The sequence below is a fragment of the Formica exsecta genome, unplaced genomic scaffold (assembly GCF_003651465.1).
Source record: "Formica exsecta isolate Colony F162 unplaced genomic scaffold, ASM365146v1 scaffold733, whole genome shotgun sequence".
NCBI lineage: Eukaryota > Metazoa > Arthropoda > Insecta > Hymenoptera > Formicidae > Formica > Formica exsecta.
Window position 1 is genome coordinate 87,112 of NW_021853499.1, and position 16,022 is coordinate 103,133.

At 34.9% G+C, this 16,022-nt stretch overlaps 5 protein-coding genes across 9 annotated transcripts in view; 2 read left to right on the top strand and 3 right to left on the bottom strand.

Annotated features, from left to right (window-relative positions):
* LOC115243780 overlaps positions 1-681 on the bottom strand; it is a 4,890-nt gene extending 4,209 nt beyond the window's left edge. For 2 of the 3 annotated variants that reach the window (XR_003885264.1, XM_029821007.1), the window contains exons 1-2: positions 413-675; positions 170-322 (exon numbers count right to left, since the gene is read on the bottom strand). Coding sequence is in view for 2 of the 3 variants with exons in the window: in XM_029821007.1 (XP_029676867.1) it covers positions 170-322; positions 413-480 (221 nt within the window). In the remaining variant the exon portion in view is untranslated. Of the gene's footprint in view, positions 1-6; positions 323-412 lie in introns of those variants that run through there. The other variant, XM_029821006.1, reaches the window with a different exon arrangement.
* Positions 682-774: 93 nt separating this feature from the next.
* Positions 775-3,227, top strand: LOC115243772 (signal recognition particle subunit SRP68). Its single transcript, XM_029820989.1, has 3 exons — positions 775-964; positions 1,244-1,581; positions 1,734-3,227. The coding sequence occupies exons 1-3, from the start codon at positions 880-882 to the stop codon at positions 3,024-3,026; spliced, it is 1,716 nt and encodes a 571-aa protein (XP_029676849.1). The 5' UTR covers positions 775-879; the 3' UTR covers positions 3,027-3,227.
* A 67-nt stretch (positions 3,228-3,294) lies between these two features.
* LOC115243779 (cytosolic Fe-S cluster assembly factor NUBP2 homolog) lies at positions 3,295-5,473 on the bottom strand. 2 transcript variants are annotated; one of them, XM_029821005.1, is made up of 6 exons: positions 5,316-5,473; positions 4,666-5,009; positions 4,337-4,425; positions 4,040-4,261; positions 3,782-3,935; positions 3,297-3,700 (listed from the first exon to the last, which is right to left on the bottom strand). In XM_029821005.1, exons 2-6 carry the CDS (start codon positions 4,774-4,776, stop codon positions 3,494-3,496), a joined length of 783 nt encoding a protein of 260 aa, XP_029676865.1. In that variant the 5' UTR covers positions 4,777-5,009; positions 5,316-5,473; the 3' UTR covers positions 3,297-3,493. The 2 variants fall into 2 exon arrangements, with proteins under 2 accessions (XP_029676863.1, XP_029676865.1); XM_029821003.1 differs by lacking the exon at positions 5,316-5,473 and having other exon boundaries at positions 3,295-3,700; positions 4,666-5,293.
* Positions 5,474-5,513: 40 nt separating this feature from the next.
* On the top strand, positions 5,514-12,654 carry LOC115243776 (DNA ligase 1-like). Of its 2 annotated transcripts, none has more exons than XM_029820998.1 (5): positions 5,514-5,898; positions 6,711-6,984; positions 7,087-7,364; positions 7,432-7,660; positions 7,745-12,654. In XM_029820998.1, exons 1-5 carry the CDS (start codon positions 5,704-5,706, stop codon positions 7,804-7,806), a joined length of 1,038 nt encoding a protein of 345 aa, XP_029676858.1. In that variant the 5' UTR covers positions 5,514-5,703; the 3' UTR covers positions 7,807-12,654. The 2 variants fall into 2 exon arrangements, with proteins under 2 accessions (XP_029676858.1, XP_029676859.1); XM_029820999.1 differs by having other exon boundaries at positions 5,514-5,886.
* On the bottom strand, positions 9,700-15,347 carry LOC115243777. The gene is made up of 4 exons (XM_029821000.1): positions 14,994-15,347; positions 14,343-14,727; positions 13,902-14,123; positions 9,700-13,729 (listed from the first exon to the last, which is right to left on the bottom strand). The coding sequence occupies exons 2-4, from the start codon at positions 14,487-14,489 to the stop codon at positions 13,241-13,243; spliced, it is 858 nt and encodes a 285-aa protein (XP_029676860.1). The 5' UTR covers positions 14,490-14,727; positions 14,994-15,347; the 3' UTR covers positions 9,700-13,240.
* Between the last annotated feature and the right edge of the window lie 675 nt (positions 15,348-16,022).

Below are 16,022 nucleotides of genomic sequence, written 5' to 3' on the forward strand. Positions count from 1 at the left end.
ATATATATTATACCCTCTGAATTATTAAAAAAAAGGTTAAAGGCGTAAAAATTAAAAATATATAATACATAAAACAACAATGCTATTATATATGTCTCAGTTATTCATTTGCTCCAATTGTTCTGCAACTATTGTGGATGTGATTGAGCCCAGCAAATTCGCTTCTAACCTGTTTTTGTGTTTGCTCTCATTAATAATATTTGCCACATTCATTCCCATTTCTTGAACCTTCTTAGATAAAATGTGATTTGCTGTGTCAACTACCGTGTGCAAATGTCCGTTTTCTTTCACAAGTCTCTCGATGATTTCCAGCTCCTTTTTACTGAAAGAATTCACAGTTGCTTCAATTCAATTATCCGTTATTGGTAAAAAAAGAAAAAACAGGCATTTAAAATAATTATAAATATTTTACATCTTTAAAGTAACGTCATTGATGGAAACTAATGTTTCCTGGATTCTCATCCCGCTATCGGTTTCCATAATAATGTAGGAGAACGATGTACTAATTGTATCCGTCAATGACTCGAAATTACCAATTATTATTCTATATTCAATATATATTTGACAACATTAATCTCAACCAATGTCGTGGAATTTTAACCGCCAAAAGTCGAGGAGGATAAAATGCATACAATTAGTCTGATTTGAATCACGTGTAAATAAGGCCACCATTTGTAAACTGTCTTGCGATCGGAGAGAAACGGTTTCTTTCACAATAAAATATCGATGTTACATTTCGATTTATCGATTCTCGATATCGATTTGATATCGATACATAAACTGGAGCAACTTCACTTCAAGTACTTGACAAGACATGAGGATGAGGACATGTTTTTTTAGGAAGGTTGATGAATATTGAATACATTAATAACGAGCACGATGGTAGTCGAAGAAAGAATGGATTCTTCGAAGGAAAATCAGACACAGGATGGGGTGAAAGAGCCGAAAACGTATTCCTTAGAAAGTATCCTTTCGTGAAATTATTATCCTCGCGAGCTTTGACAAAACTATTAGTGCCATATGTCATTTTCCAACTTCTTTTACTATTAACATATTACTAACAATCTGTTAAATTAATTTTGAATTAATAATGTGTACGTGCTTGTAGGCAGTTAAAAATATAACATAAAATTGACTAACAAATGGGAAAAAGATTTTATAACTTTGGTATTATTTACATTTCATTGTTATTGTAATTTTAATCTCTGGTCACGTTATGTCAGTGTACTTAACAAATTTATAGTTTTGAAAATAATCAAGGAAGCGCAGCAGCAGCATGGGTTGAGACACGGTGATTACCAGCGGTATCGCGGTTACTGCTCAAGAAGACTCAGAAGATTGCGAAAAGTATTGAAAGTGCCACAAGGTGATAGACGTCATTTCAAGAGGAAAGATATCACTCCAGTCATGATCAGTGAGGACAAATTCTTACAAGTGCCTTTGGTAATGGCTGAACGCGCTTGGAGTTACGCAATGCAACTACGCCAGGAATCCAATACAGAGCCAAGAAAAAAGTTTCATCTGGTATCGAGACTGAAGAAGGCAGCTGCATATTCCATACAATTGCAAGACTTGATAGAGGTATATCTTATCCCTAATTTTTGTATTAAAAATAAACTTATAATTTGCTTATTAATCTTTCACATACGTCTTAATTTCTCTCGTTTTTTACATACTTTATTAATTGCTAGTTATATGAAATTACTGAAATTATCATTTTATTTTGTTTTTAGAATATAAATTGCGATGCGCGTACAAAGCTGGAGGCTCAAGCATATGTGGCCTGGATGAACGGTTCCCTTCAGTTTGAATTACAACTGTGGAAACAAGCTATGGAGAATTTGCAGAAAGCGCAGGTGGTTTATGGTAACCTGGCGTCCGCGCTGCCGGAATTGGAACAAGTCGTGTACAAGGCGCGTGTCGAGGAATTGGCGCCCAGTCTCAGATATTGCGCGTATAACATTGGAGACACCAGCGCCATGGACGATCTCATGCAGATGCGCGGGCAATTGAGCGGCGAACTAATGGCCAGTCTAGATTCTCTGATAGCTCAGACGCGTGAGAGACAAACCAATACCGAGGAAGTAACGTGGCGCGGAAAATCTTGCGGTACGGTGCCACCGAGAGCGGCTGGTTTGATTATCGCGGATTCCAGATTAAATCAAGCTCTGGAAAAGGCCGCCACAAATAAAGGGAAGATCGATTTGTTGGAGGCACATCTGATAGACTGCAAGGACGCTCTTTCAGTGGTGCGCGATCATTTCAAGACCGAGTTGAAAAACAAGGAAAACGACAAGTGGTCAGCGCCGCAGCATTTGATAAACTATTTGCAATATATTCGATTGTCTCGCACGTTGGAGCGTAATTTGACGTTGGTAAAAGCGGCTGAGGAATCGGAGAAGGCCAAGCCGCAGGACATAGTGCGTCTGTACGAAGCGGCGTTATACAATGTTGTAGAGATATCTCAGCTGCAAGACGATACAGAATTCGTGGAGGAACAGGAGGCGAAAACGAAAGGCTACAGGGCTTTTAGATGTTTCTATGTAGCCCAAAGTCTCGCCAATCAACATCGTTGGCGTGAAGCTATGGCTATGTATCAGAGATCACTGCAGCATGTTAAAGATGCACTTAAATATGACAACATTCTTCCAGTCATACTGAAGGAAGCCTTGTGCAAGCTGGAAACTTCCGTGGAGGCTGCGCAATACTCCGCTCATGCTCACAGCGTTCTGGAGGATGGTCAAGAAGAGGAAGGTGGAATCAATAAACTTGCTAAAAGCAAGAAACCGCTGTACGAACGTTTGCACGAATATAGGGAGGACCCTGCGCTTCTCACGAAGCAACCGAATGTCTACAAACTGCCACCGCCGATGCGTAGCATTCCTTGCAAGCCTCTGTTCTTCGATCTAGCCTTTTTCATGGTCGAGCTTCCGGAACTGGAACACAAAATGGGCGATCAAGCTAAGAAAGGACAGGCTGGTCTCACCGGTTTTGTCAAGGGTCTCTGGGGTTGGGGAAACAAATGAATATTCTCTATATAGTTCTATATGCTCAATATACATAAGAACTTTGGATACATCATGTAGAAAGTACTGTCGTGACACTATTGTTACTGCTGTCTTTCTAATGTCAGCCCAGAATTTATTCTAATGCAAATAAAATTTGCGTTATATCATTGAAGGCAAAAATAAAACGGGATACTTGATGTATGTTTTCAAATCAGGAAATCATTTGGTAATTCTCTCCTTTCCTTTCTTTATGATATATATATATAAGAACTTTAGATACAAGCTCTAAGATAAAATAATACCATTATTTATTTTTTGTTTTTTTGCAGTTATACATTATAATTTAAAAACAGATATATTTTAGATATTTGTATATACAGTTTCCTGTAGATCAGTTTGTCCATTATAAAAATAACAATAACATCACAAGCAAATATCATACATATGATGCTAAAAATCACACATTGCTAGCAAACTTTTTGTTTTTAAGCTTCCTTACTTTTGGTGAGTTCTTCGACTAATTTTCGAAACACCTGTGCAACTTGACTATCGGGTAATGTTACCAGGACGCTTTGTCCCTTATCGGCTAACTTGCCAACTTGTGGGTCTATAGGTACCTTTGCTAAAAATGGAACCTTCACCATCTCTGAAAGAGCTATTCCACCACCAGAAGAGAATATATTGGTACATTCCTGTGAAAAATAAAATTTATTAAATTTACATGGTGAATAGTTAAATTTTTGATTGCACTTAATGTGTGAAAAGATATTTACCGTACATGAAGGACAAACAAAGCCACTCATATTTTCAATAATGCCAATTATATGAATTCCTGTTTTTCTACAAAATGTTACTTCTCGCAGAACATCATCTACTGCAACTGCTTGTGGAGTAGTTACTATAATGGCACCATCGCAATTTACATTTCTGCAATAATTTTAATATTTTGTTGTAATTAAGTAGCAGTAATTGACAAATATTGACACTATCTTGCAATCAATTAGCAGTTTTAAAACTATCTGCTTATTAACCTTAGATTTTCCATGACTGTAATGTGTTCATCAGAAGTGCCAGGTGGTGTGTCAATGATCAAATAATCAATATCCCGCCAAACTACATCGTTTAGAAACTGCTTGATCATACCAGTCTTTTTAGGACCACGCCAGATAACACTATCATTTTGATTTTTCAAGAGAAAGCCAATTGACATGACTGACAGTTTCTGTTCTGCATCTGCGAATACTGGTATCCATCTATAACATCAATTTACTCCTTTAATTGATAGCACATAATTATTGATAAATTATTATACAAGGAGTAGGATGTACCCTTCAGAGGACTGGTGAACATCTTTCTCTTCCAAGTTCAGCAAATAAGGCACACTGGGGCCACAGAGATCGACATCCAAGATCCCAACCTGCCAAAAATTATGCTTTGTATTTAGCTTTATTTAATTAATTTCTATAAAGAAATTAGATTGTAAAAATTATAGAAATATTTAATTCGATAAAAATGGAAAAATTAGTTTGTTAAAATATATGTTCTTTATTGCTTCGATAATAATATAAAAAGAAGAATTATACAATTATTTAAATATTATGTAAAAAACATCATTATTTCATCTGTATTGTCACGAAATAGCTTCGAGAAAACTCACTCGAAAACCTGATTCCTTCAAAGCAAGTGCCAGCTGAGTGCTTATTGTTGATTTACCGACGCCTCCTTTTCCCGAAAGCACTAACAGCACGTGCTTCACTCCCTCCAACATTGTGAAAAATCACTGATTGATTAACGACAGCAAATCAAATTGGAAATGAACATGCGATCGCTGAATAATATTGCGATAATTGAGTTTGTTTCGTGACTTAAAAGAGTATGAATGAGGTCGCGTCAAGTTTTCACATGACCGTCGATAATCAATCACGCTCGACCATGCGTAGTTATGTAAAACTCAACTGACGAACAATTTCGGCATCATTGTATTATTTTGCTATTTCCATACTGTAAACATAACCACACAAAATTGTCTCAAAATTGTCAAATTATATGTGTATAAACTGCGGTAGAATTTAATTGTAAGAGTTCTCGATTTTTAAAACTCGCAATCCAAGATTTCTATTTGACATCTAATTTATATCTATAAAGATTGTCATTTATCTTTTCATTCGAAGATAATTTTTTAACAGATAAGTTCATTTTTTAACATTCGAGAAAAAAACATATGATATTTAGTTTCAGGTATTCAAGCATGAGTTTATTAGTAAAAAATCGAAATATATAATATTATTTAAATTCTCGTATTTTTACATATATTGCAACAAATTTTGCGGAATCGCAGTTTGAGGTTAATTGCAAAACAACGTCGTGAAGTTGGCGCGAAGTTGCTGCCAGCGCACTCTGTAGTCCGCCGAGATAGCTGCCAGCATTGCTCTGAAGTCCGCCGCGATACGCGTCACAGCCGCGTCAGCGGTCGGTGAGCGCTCAACTGGCAGACGTCAGACGTCAGTTCTCCGCGCGTCCGATAGAGTGCTTGCCGCGTCGCTGGCCGATTCGTCTGCGCGTCGCGCCGCGTCTGCTTCGTCCACGTACTCGTCATCGTCGTCGCTATCATCACCGTCAACGTCCGCGATATCGTCCCCGTGTTCCGGGTACAATAGAGTTCGGCCGTCACATCGCAGGCACGTTGGCCGCCGCCATGGACCACGTCGGTCTGCTGTTGCAGCACTCGCAATACGTATACGCGGTCCCCGTGGGTGTCGTGCTGGTTTTCGCCATTCTCGTGTTCGCCTTCGGCTTCAAGAAGGCCGAACAGCCGCCGTTCGCGCAGCTGTCCGCGGGCTCTGACGTGGACCGAAAATTCGCCAAGAAGCGTGGCAAGGTCCGCGAGAAGGTTAGCGAAATGACGTCGTTTTTTTGCGACGCGAGCTTTCTCTCTCTCTCTCCCTCTCTCTCCCCCCCTCTTTTTTGCGTTCTGCGCCCTTTTCTCCGTAGATATCTATGTCGCGATCGTCTGCCATATGGTTGCTCGTTTGTGGATGCAAGTCGATACACACGCACACACGTCGGCTAATCAGCTGGTTCCTCTAATCCGAGAGGGTGGCTTGCCAGGTGGCTGTTTTTCTTCTTTCTCTTCTCGCGTACTATGACGTAACGTTACGACACTGAGGGTTTGTTTTTCTCCGTCAACGATGGCATTCTCGTCATGTTCCCGCATTCTTATGTCACATGTTAGGCTAAATAGTTTTGTTTTTTCTATCGGCGCTTTTTACGCTTGCTCATCGCCTTTGTTCCTTTTTCAAGTTGCAGTTTTCGACGTCATTTCGTTTACATATTGTTTCGCTTCAAGTATAAAAAGTGTAGAGAAAAAAAATTTATTGTCTTTTATAAGAACAGACTTATTGTGTAAATATAATTTTATGATATTGAGAATAAGACTTTTATATTAAGCAGATAAAGCTTGAAATTAAGCCATGTAATTTGCTAAATGTGCATAAAACAAAGGAATATATGCATTAATGAGAGTTTTAAAAGATCTTAGTCTGACCTAATTTTACGCAAGTAACAAAAGCACACTATTTAAAAACTTTATTTAATATTTATTATTTAGAGAGAAAAAGCTGTATTTTATATTTTAATAATAGATATAGTATATAGTTATATAATATTATTATATATAAAAATTTTTCTTATCTTTTCTTGTAGAAAGCTGCTAATGGACAAATTACATCTGAAAAAACAAGCCCAGCTAAAAAGACATTAGCTGTAAAGGCGGAAGCTCCAAAGAAAGCTACGAAAGGAGATGATGTTGATGGTAAGCTAAAAGAGCGTAAACAAGAAGACAACAAGATCACCACAACTAAGAAAGAGAAGGAGAATCCCTCAGCTAAGATTGGCAAAGAGAACAAAGTGGAACAGGTGAAGAACAAGAAGAATTTGAAGAACTTATTCCAGGAAAAGCCTGTGGACTTTGACGATGGTTGGTTGATTCATATGTATTAGCGTAAAGATAGATAAAATTTCTTGCATACAACTGTTTTGTGTTATTATCTATTGATATCAATATTATAATTAATAATAGGAGACTGGGAGCAAGCTTATTCCCGTAAGGACAAAAAAAATAAGAAGAAGGAGGAGGAATCTCCTTCAAAGAAAAATAAGAAAATTTCTAAGAAGGCTGATTTAATAAATGAGGCCAAGCAAAAAGAACAGGAAAAGCCTGAAATCAAAGATAAGACTGCTAAAGAAACAGAAAATAAGGAACTCAAGGAGAAGGAGAAGAAAGAGGTGATTCTTACACCTATCTCTGATGAAGAGATAGGTAAAACCAAAGAAATAGATAAAGAAGAACAGAACAAGGTACATTTGCATTTACATAACATTGCAGCAAATTTTTTTAGTTAACTAATTATTTATAAATACACAGGTCGAGAAAGTCGAGAAGGAAGAAAAGAGAAAATCAAAGAAGATTAAGAAGGCTGTCGAGAGTGAAAATACACCCGTTTCGGTACCATCCACACCAAAGTCAGATAATAAGCCTGTTGTAGAAGAACCGGAAGAAAAACCAGCTGACATGGAAGAAGTAGCCACAAATAATGAAGAGAATAAAGTTGTAGAAAGTAAAGAGAAAGCCGCTGTGTTCGACGAATTGGGAGGTTTGTTGTATTAACAACGAAATTACGACAAGCTATATATTTTCGAGTTGTTTAATATATCTTTTTTGTATAATTATATTCTAGACGTCTGGACAGAAGCAAAGCCTCAGAAAAAGAGTAAAAAAAAGGCTCGTAAGGATAATTGAGGAGGATTATATGCAATGCTAATGATATTGTTCCTTACAAAAGGACATAGAGTGAGAATCGTGCTTGGTCCAAAGGACGTTTGTCGCTTTCGACAAATCAGGTGTGTTTTAGATGACTTGCTAATCGCGACCATCTGACCAAAAATCGTTCCTTTCTCCTTGTACATAATAGTAATTGGACTAGTTTGTTCGATTAATTATGATTTTTATAGTTAGTCATGACTTCCAGATCGCGTGAGAGCGCTACATATAGGACGAAGATTTTTTGTACGTTTTTCATTTCTCTTCAGTCCACTATCTTGCATTTATAAGAGTGGCATAAGTCATAATTATCATTATTAACAAGACAATTCTTGTCCACATATTAATTTTCTTAGGTACCTTTATATGTCCATAATAGCATATTATTTTATTTGTATAATTATAGGACTATGTATACAGTAGATCTGTATCATAAAGTTGTGTAATGGTTAAGAATGGTACTTAGACCATTTATGTTTCTTTTGTTGAGTAATCTTATAAAGAATATTTGTACAATCGTACTATTTCTATATTAAGAAGAAACAATTCTGTACGCATTATCGTCTCGCTGTTACTTAAACGTCGGTCTTAATCTTTGCATATGAATGGTTGAAAGGCAAAATGCAGAAAGTATTTCCATATATATATTCCACGGTAATATTCATAATGCAGGACAATCTCCGAAAACGGTAAGCTTATATTGCTGATGTATCGCTTATAATATAATACCTTGTATTTTTCTACATAATTAGTCGCTATAATAGATTATTTTCTGTTTCAAAGACAGAGAGCGTCGAAAATCTTGTAACAATTAGCCCATTCTTAACACGTTCTCTTGTTATTGAATAATACATCAGTAATATAAGTTTCATGGAATGGTATAAATAATATCACAAATGATGGCACAGTATGAATCATACCACAATGTGATAATGAAAATGTATAATTTAAATAGAATTTTGATTTATCCCAATGTACATTGATGTGTGCAATGTACATTTACACAAAGATATGTATATAAAAATGTTAAAAATTTTGAGAAACAAAAGCTACGTGATATATCTTGCGATAACTCACAGATAATTCACAGATTTGTTAATTAATTAATGCTGTTATATATTTCATGTCTATGAAAATTGAATGATGACCACGAAAAGATTTATTTGATAAAATGCAAGGAAGAGAGAGAAACAAAGGGAGAGCTGGTAAAATATCGATATTTTTGCAACATAAGTGTACATATGGATAACACTATGAATAATGTTATAAAGAAATATTGATTTCTTGTTAAACTTTTAGAAGCTCTCAAACCTTTTCTAAAGCGAAAAATATATATTTGTAAATTTTTCTTTATACATTATGACTGAAACATAATTTACTGAAATTGATTTGAAGTTTATTTGCAAGCATGACAGAGAATGCTCTAACATACTGCCTTCATATATCTTTGACTACGTTTTTACAGTTACATTATAATTAAAACACAGGATTGCTATGATAACATGTTAGCTAGCATAATTATAGTTAGCAATAGATCTCATAATTTCAACTTTCGTTTCATGAACAAGCATGATGGCAAAAAGAAAAACGGGAACGATATTTTTGTATAATTTCTTCTACGACTGAATTTTGTATGTATCTTGTTATATCAGACGTTATTTTGTAAACAGCTCTCTTAGGCAGTTATCATCATGTAAATTGTTCGAATAATTGAACATAGTACTAGATCGAGAAGAGATCAACATACATCAAAACCATCGTTTGTGAATAATCCAGCTGTTCATTTCTCATGCTATGTAGGAAGAATAATCTCTTGATCATGCATTGAAAGTGATCTATGAATGATTTTATGTATTGTGCATACCTTATAGATATTACTGTGTCAGAATACACGTTATCAATATCCTCTATTGCTATTAGATGCTAAACTCTATAAGGCTAACGTTGCGCAAAAGTGTTATTAGAAATATTAGAAAGCTATTCAGAATTTCACATTTTTCTCGGAATGTCCTAGCTTATATATTTTATCTGAAGAAAAATGGGCGCGCGCGCGCGACAGAAATATATTAAATATATATAAAAAAAAGATTATATTCATACGAGAATGACTTGATGTGTGAGCAAACAGATTACTATTGTTGTTATAGAATATATGTTATGACAACATTCTAAATGATTTTAAGAATTATCTGTTAACATGTAAAATTGTATAAATAATTTTAGAAAGAAACAGAGCGAATGAGAGAGAGAGAGAGAGAGAGTGATATCATTTAAAATTTATGACAATATTGTGATAAGAGTACTATACCTGAACATTACACTTGAATGTTGCAAACTAAAATGCTAAATTACTTATAACTTTTAAGTGTAGAAAGGGGCAGAGAGGGAGAGAGGGAAAGAAGTATCTATCCTGTTTGAATAGCCATTGATATTTTATATACTGGATATCAATATATTCTCATAAATACACACACGCGTATATACACATACAAAAAAAAAAGAAAGAGGAAGATTACTATGTAGATGAATTTTTCGGGTTACGCACTTATACTTTCAAAATTTGCTGAAAATTTATTGTGGTGATGGTCGTATAAAATTATGTAAAAAGGAAGAAAAAAATGAATTTATTTGTGAAATACATCGAGCAAGCTTGAATTATAAAACTGCAAGCAACGACCTAATTGTCACATAAATCAAATTGCTTGTGTCAACTGTATATACCCCGTGCCAAAAAGTATCATCTCTCTTCTCTGAATCATGTTTGAAAGGCTAAATTTCATACAATAATTTATGGATATCAAAAATTTAGCTATCGTATTTACGGCCATTCTATATATTTAAGTCTTTCACGATCGATAAGACTGCGTAAATCTTTTCTCTCATCGTCGCTTGACTCTTTGTGGCATCACTAAGAAATTTCAATTGAATGATAATTAGCGGTTAAGCGATTATCCGAGTAGCTAATTGAGTAGCTAATTTAATTTAGACGATAGAACCAAGTTCTTTTCTCTGCGAAACTTTTATAAAATTATTTTTCTAAACAGTGGTCTGTGTATTACAAATGAAAATATGTACGTGATTTCGTGTGTTGCAAAGAGCTGAAGCGATAGGTAGATGGAGATGTTACGGACAGTGGTGAGTTAAATTATCACCGAGGAATGCCATTATAAGATAACAGCTTAAATAATGCTTTCCAAATTTTCCAAAAGTAATAAATTCGCGAAGTTTTAAATGTCGATACTGTTTGTATAATGATGCAATCGTTAGTTTAACTGGCTAATTAGAACGGAGAACTTAACAATCGTGCGAAAAGGAAAATGAAAAGTGGCTAATGAATCACACTGACAAGGACGCACAAAGAAATTAATACTATTTTTCTAAATACTATTCCCAAAATCATTACATCGCTACATGGCATTCGCGAGAACGAGTATATAGTTTATCGTGGCGAAATATGAAGCCGAATATGTGTATTTCGAATATCATGCTTCAATACATATTTGATATGTCGGATGTCAAATGCTCTGCTGAAAGCTCGAACGGGGAGAGATGGAGGAGAATATTTTTTCTCATATGTCTAGTATTTTCAAGAAGATTTTCAAACAAAAATCAACAAAGTATAGGGACGAAAAAATTAGAAGCGAGACACGAGTCGACTATAAAATCGGAAAAGTATTATATTGTCATTGTACATATGTATATTAATACACGAGTAATGTTCTCTCCTTACTAAATGTATATGTGCAATGTTGCGTTAACACAGTCCATCGGGACAGTCTCTGCAGCGATGGAGATCCAGCGATCAGATTTTAAGGATATTTTCGAAGAATTAATCAGCGTCCAAAACGAATTACACACGAGCTATCCATTTCAAAAATAGTTAGGCAAGAAAAACACTATGAAACACACCGTATTTGTTTTGTAAAAAGAGATTCTCAGATTTGAATTTTTTTTTATTTTTAAAAATGACCTATATGCACCAATAATACAGCATACTTCGATTACAAATCCATAGCGTGTTGTACACTTTCCATAAATTTAATTAATAATGATGTATGTCCTCGTATCAGGGACACAGAGTTTATATGTTGCATTTTGAAAATATATATTTCCGATTCTTCCATCGAAATATAACGACGATATGGCGCGATTACGATGGCCTATTTTAGTCGCGTGATTCGATGTAATTATAATTTATCATTGCACGGCACATACGAGGACTGATCGCATTCGAAATATCGACTGCAACATAGAGATAAGATAAGGAAAAGAGATAGATAAACAAAAGCGCGACACGACAATGTCGAATATATATATAAAGTTACACATATATAATTTATTTTATTCATCGATTGTTGCAATCATAACACATGTGACAAATTAATATTAAATTCACTGTATGTGTGTGTTTGTGCGTGTGTGTTTGTGCAGAATATACATATATATTTCGTGCAAAATGCGTATGTTTCGATTGACTTAAATCTTATCATTATGTGAGCGTATTAACGCAAACCGGGAAAATATGACAAATAAAACGTATGCGTTCAAACTCAATGGGAAAGATATAAAATTGATGAGAAATATTCTGCTCACGTGAATCGAGTAATTACGATTATGCGTTTATATTCTTGAAATTATGATATATATATAATCGAAATATTTCTATATATTTGTGCAATGCAAGAGATATATTATATATATACATAAATATATATTTTTTGCACTTGTCTCGCTCGACGAACGGAACATTTCTCGTGAGGGTACGCTTTTTGGTTGTGATATCTATGGAAAAATGTGTGAGAATTATGGAATGTGTCTTAAGACAAAGTAACGAAAGACAGAGAAAGAGAGAGAAAAGAAAGACACAAAGTGAATAAAAGTTATATTTTTCCAGCATTTAATTGGGAGCATTCACATACACACATTGCGCCTATCCGATTTGTATATACCTATATCGAGGAATCATAGAATACACAGACAAATAGTAAAATGCAAAACATTTCGAGTTGGTTCTTCCTTTTATTTATCGAGCAATCGTATTCTCATTTGTTTAATTTTTCAATGGCGCGTATTTTGTAATATTCTAATTCTAGTTAATTATATATTCTCATATATATATGCGCTTCTTATCTACTTATTTATAATATCTTATTCAAATATTTTCTTAATAAGTAGATTACACCAAAAATTTAGGTGCCGCATGTATAATTACCGTTTTACTTGATTAAAATATTTTTAGATCATATTTTTTATAAATTATTAATATGTTTTAAATATTTATCGAAAAGCTTCTTATATAATAAGAATAATCTACATATACAAATGGATGTATGAGGTATTTTTAGAGCACGTGCAAGAAATTTTTACAGATTTCCAAATTTTTTCATTAATATTATAACTTTATATATTTGCGTTATTTGCGTAAAAGGCCTTTCTTTGTATACTTGCTACATTTTCTCTTAAACTGTTTCACCGGTTTCTCATTTTGTTCTCGATTATCTTTCGTTTTAACAATTTTAATTTCAAGATCCGTTATCGATCTTCTCGCTTTACCATTGACCAACAATCTGGCGGACTTTCTAGACGATTTGTTCTTGTTCTTGACCCGCTTTTTCCCTTTCTTCTTTTTCTTTTTTTTCTTACGTTCCATGTTGGCGATTATCGCCTCGGTGTCCGCGGATATTTTAATCTTTGGCTGCTTGATGGCAACGGCCACCCTTACGAAGGAGTCGTAGAGGACATCTCCGCAAAATTCGCCGAAACAATATTCCTCGCCGCATTCTCTGCAGGTTTTTACGCTGCTTTCGATTATCCCCGCGCGATTCTTACTTCGTCTAATAGGACTTGTTGGCGAACGACGTTCTTTCATTATGGTCTTCGCCTCTAATTTGCCCATCTCCACCTTGTAACATAGGATTTATCAGAAAATTAAGAAAAAAAAACCGCATTTTATTTTCGCGCGAATAAAATTTCAGAATTAGAATAAACAAAGAAAATTGTATAATAATAATTACATTTTTTTAAGTAGTTACATTTTAGGAATATCTTTAATCGAATGGTATTATGGTCCTCACCAATCTCGAAAACATTTCTTCGTCCTGACGAAGCTTTGGTCTGATGGGAGTCAGCATTCGCCAATCGATGGCGACTTGTTGCAGCTCTTGTAGATCCAATTCTCTCATATCAGGTGGAACTGGATCGCCATAAGCCCATTCCCTGCCGATGGCTTTGAGCTCTTTCTTGGTCGCTTTCCAAGAAAAATCTTTGTCGCGGACCTTGATGTCTTCTCTTTTTACCTTTGTGTAATTTTCTCTAATTACTATCAAGTGCGTTCTAATATTTCCATACTAAATCCCGCAATATAATAATAAGGTTTTTCATTTTTATCTCAATATAATTGTATAATTATTACATAAGGACATTATATATAGGGCATGAGATTTTTCAGAAATTTTCTATATTCATATAATTCAATTTTTTTATCCTATAATATATTGTTATTAGAAGAGCCGGACCTTTTCCGGTTTGATCTTAAACTCCGGACAGTGTTCCTTGAGTCGCCGGAACTCTTCGTAAGAATTACAGGTCGACTTGCTCAAATCAGGTATCAAATTCGCATCCTTCTTATCGTCCTTCAACAGATCGTCCAGTTGAAAGGCCATTATCTAAATCTGCAATGCGAGAAAGGCGTTTGAATACCTCGCGTTGTTTGCTTGAAGAAACAAACAACGTATTTCTCAAAACCCCTTTTGCATTCTACTCGATCTCACTTTCTATGCAAACGAAAAAAAAAAACGAAAGGAAACAACGAAATTCTGCGGGCATTTAAAAGACTTCGGACGCAGCGGGTGAGACCAGACATCGCTCGGAATCCCACTCGATTTGCTTCATCAAAAGTCCCTGGGAAAAAAAAAAAAAATATATATAAACATATATTTTGAAGAAAACTCTAAAACTCTACTAAATATCTGTCAATTTTCAAGAATTGACGACAAGCTTTCCCTAAAATTTTACGATATTTTTGATATGGAATTAATTGATGTAGAAATAATAATGAAGTAAACGTAACATCGAGAGATATTTTGTAACATTTATTTCTTAGCATAATATTATATTTAAAACAGTTATTTTTAATAGCTTTGTGATAATATCATTTGATTGCGTACGCTTCTCAATGATGACAGCTTGGATAAGATCTCTTGACCGCACCAGACATTGGAATTATCGTTGTCCGATCGTTCTGCACGGTTCGTATTGCAAGAAGCGTTGTCCGATCGCATCTTTTTTTCAGCACGATCCTCAATATTGATCTTCCCATTTTTGTCGATTCGTAGAGGCACAATGGAATTCAGGCTGTCCATCGATAGATCGGCGTCGTAATTCTCGAGTTTCGCTTTACGCCTGATAATGTTCCGATTCTTCGATTTTCCGTTATTCGATTTTCGCCGATCGGGAGATGGCGATCTGATACAAATTAATCTCGTCTCAGAATGAAGTTTTGATAAATAACACAATATTACAATTGATTTAAAAAAATTTTATCCCCAAAAGCTTTTTTCTTGTATTATACAAAAAGTTATGCTACTTTATATGTACGTGATTTCGTGTGTTGCAAAGAGCTGAAGCGATAGGTAGATGGAGATGTTACGGACAGTGGTGAGTTAAATTATCACCGAGGAATGCCATTATAAGATAACAGCTTAAATAATGCTTTCCAAATTTTCCAAAAGTAATAAATTCGCGAAGTTTTAAATGTCGATACTGTTTGTATAATGATGCAATCGTTAGTTTAACTGGCTAATTAGAACGGAGAACTTAACAATCGTGCGAAAAGGAAAATGAAAAGTGGCTAATGAATCACACTGACAAGGACGCACAAAGAAATTAATACTATTTTTCTAAATACTATTCCCAAAATCATTACATCGCTACATGGCATTCGCGAGAACGAGTATATAGTTTATCGTGGCGAAATATGAAGCCGAATATGTGTATTTCGAATATCATGCTTCAATACATATTTGATATGTCGGATGTCAAATGCTCTGCTGAAAGCTCGAACGGGGAGAGATGGAGGAGAATATTTTTTCTCATATGTCTAGTATTTTCAAGAAGATTTTCAAACAAAAATCAACAAAGTATAGGGACGAAAAAATTAGAAGCGAGACACGAGTCGACTATAAAATCGGAAAAGT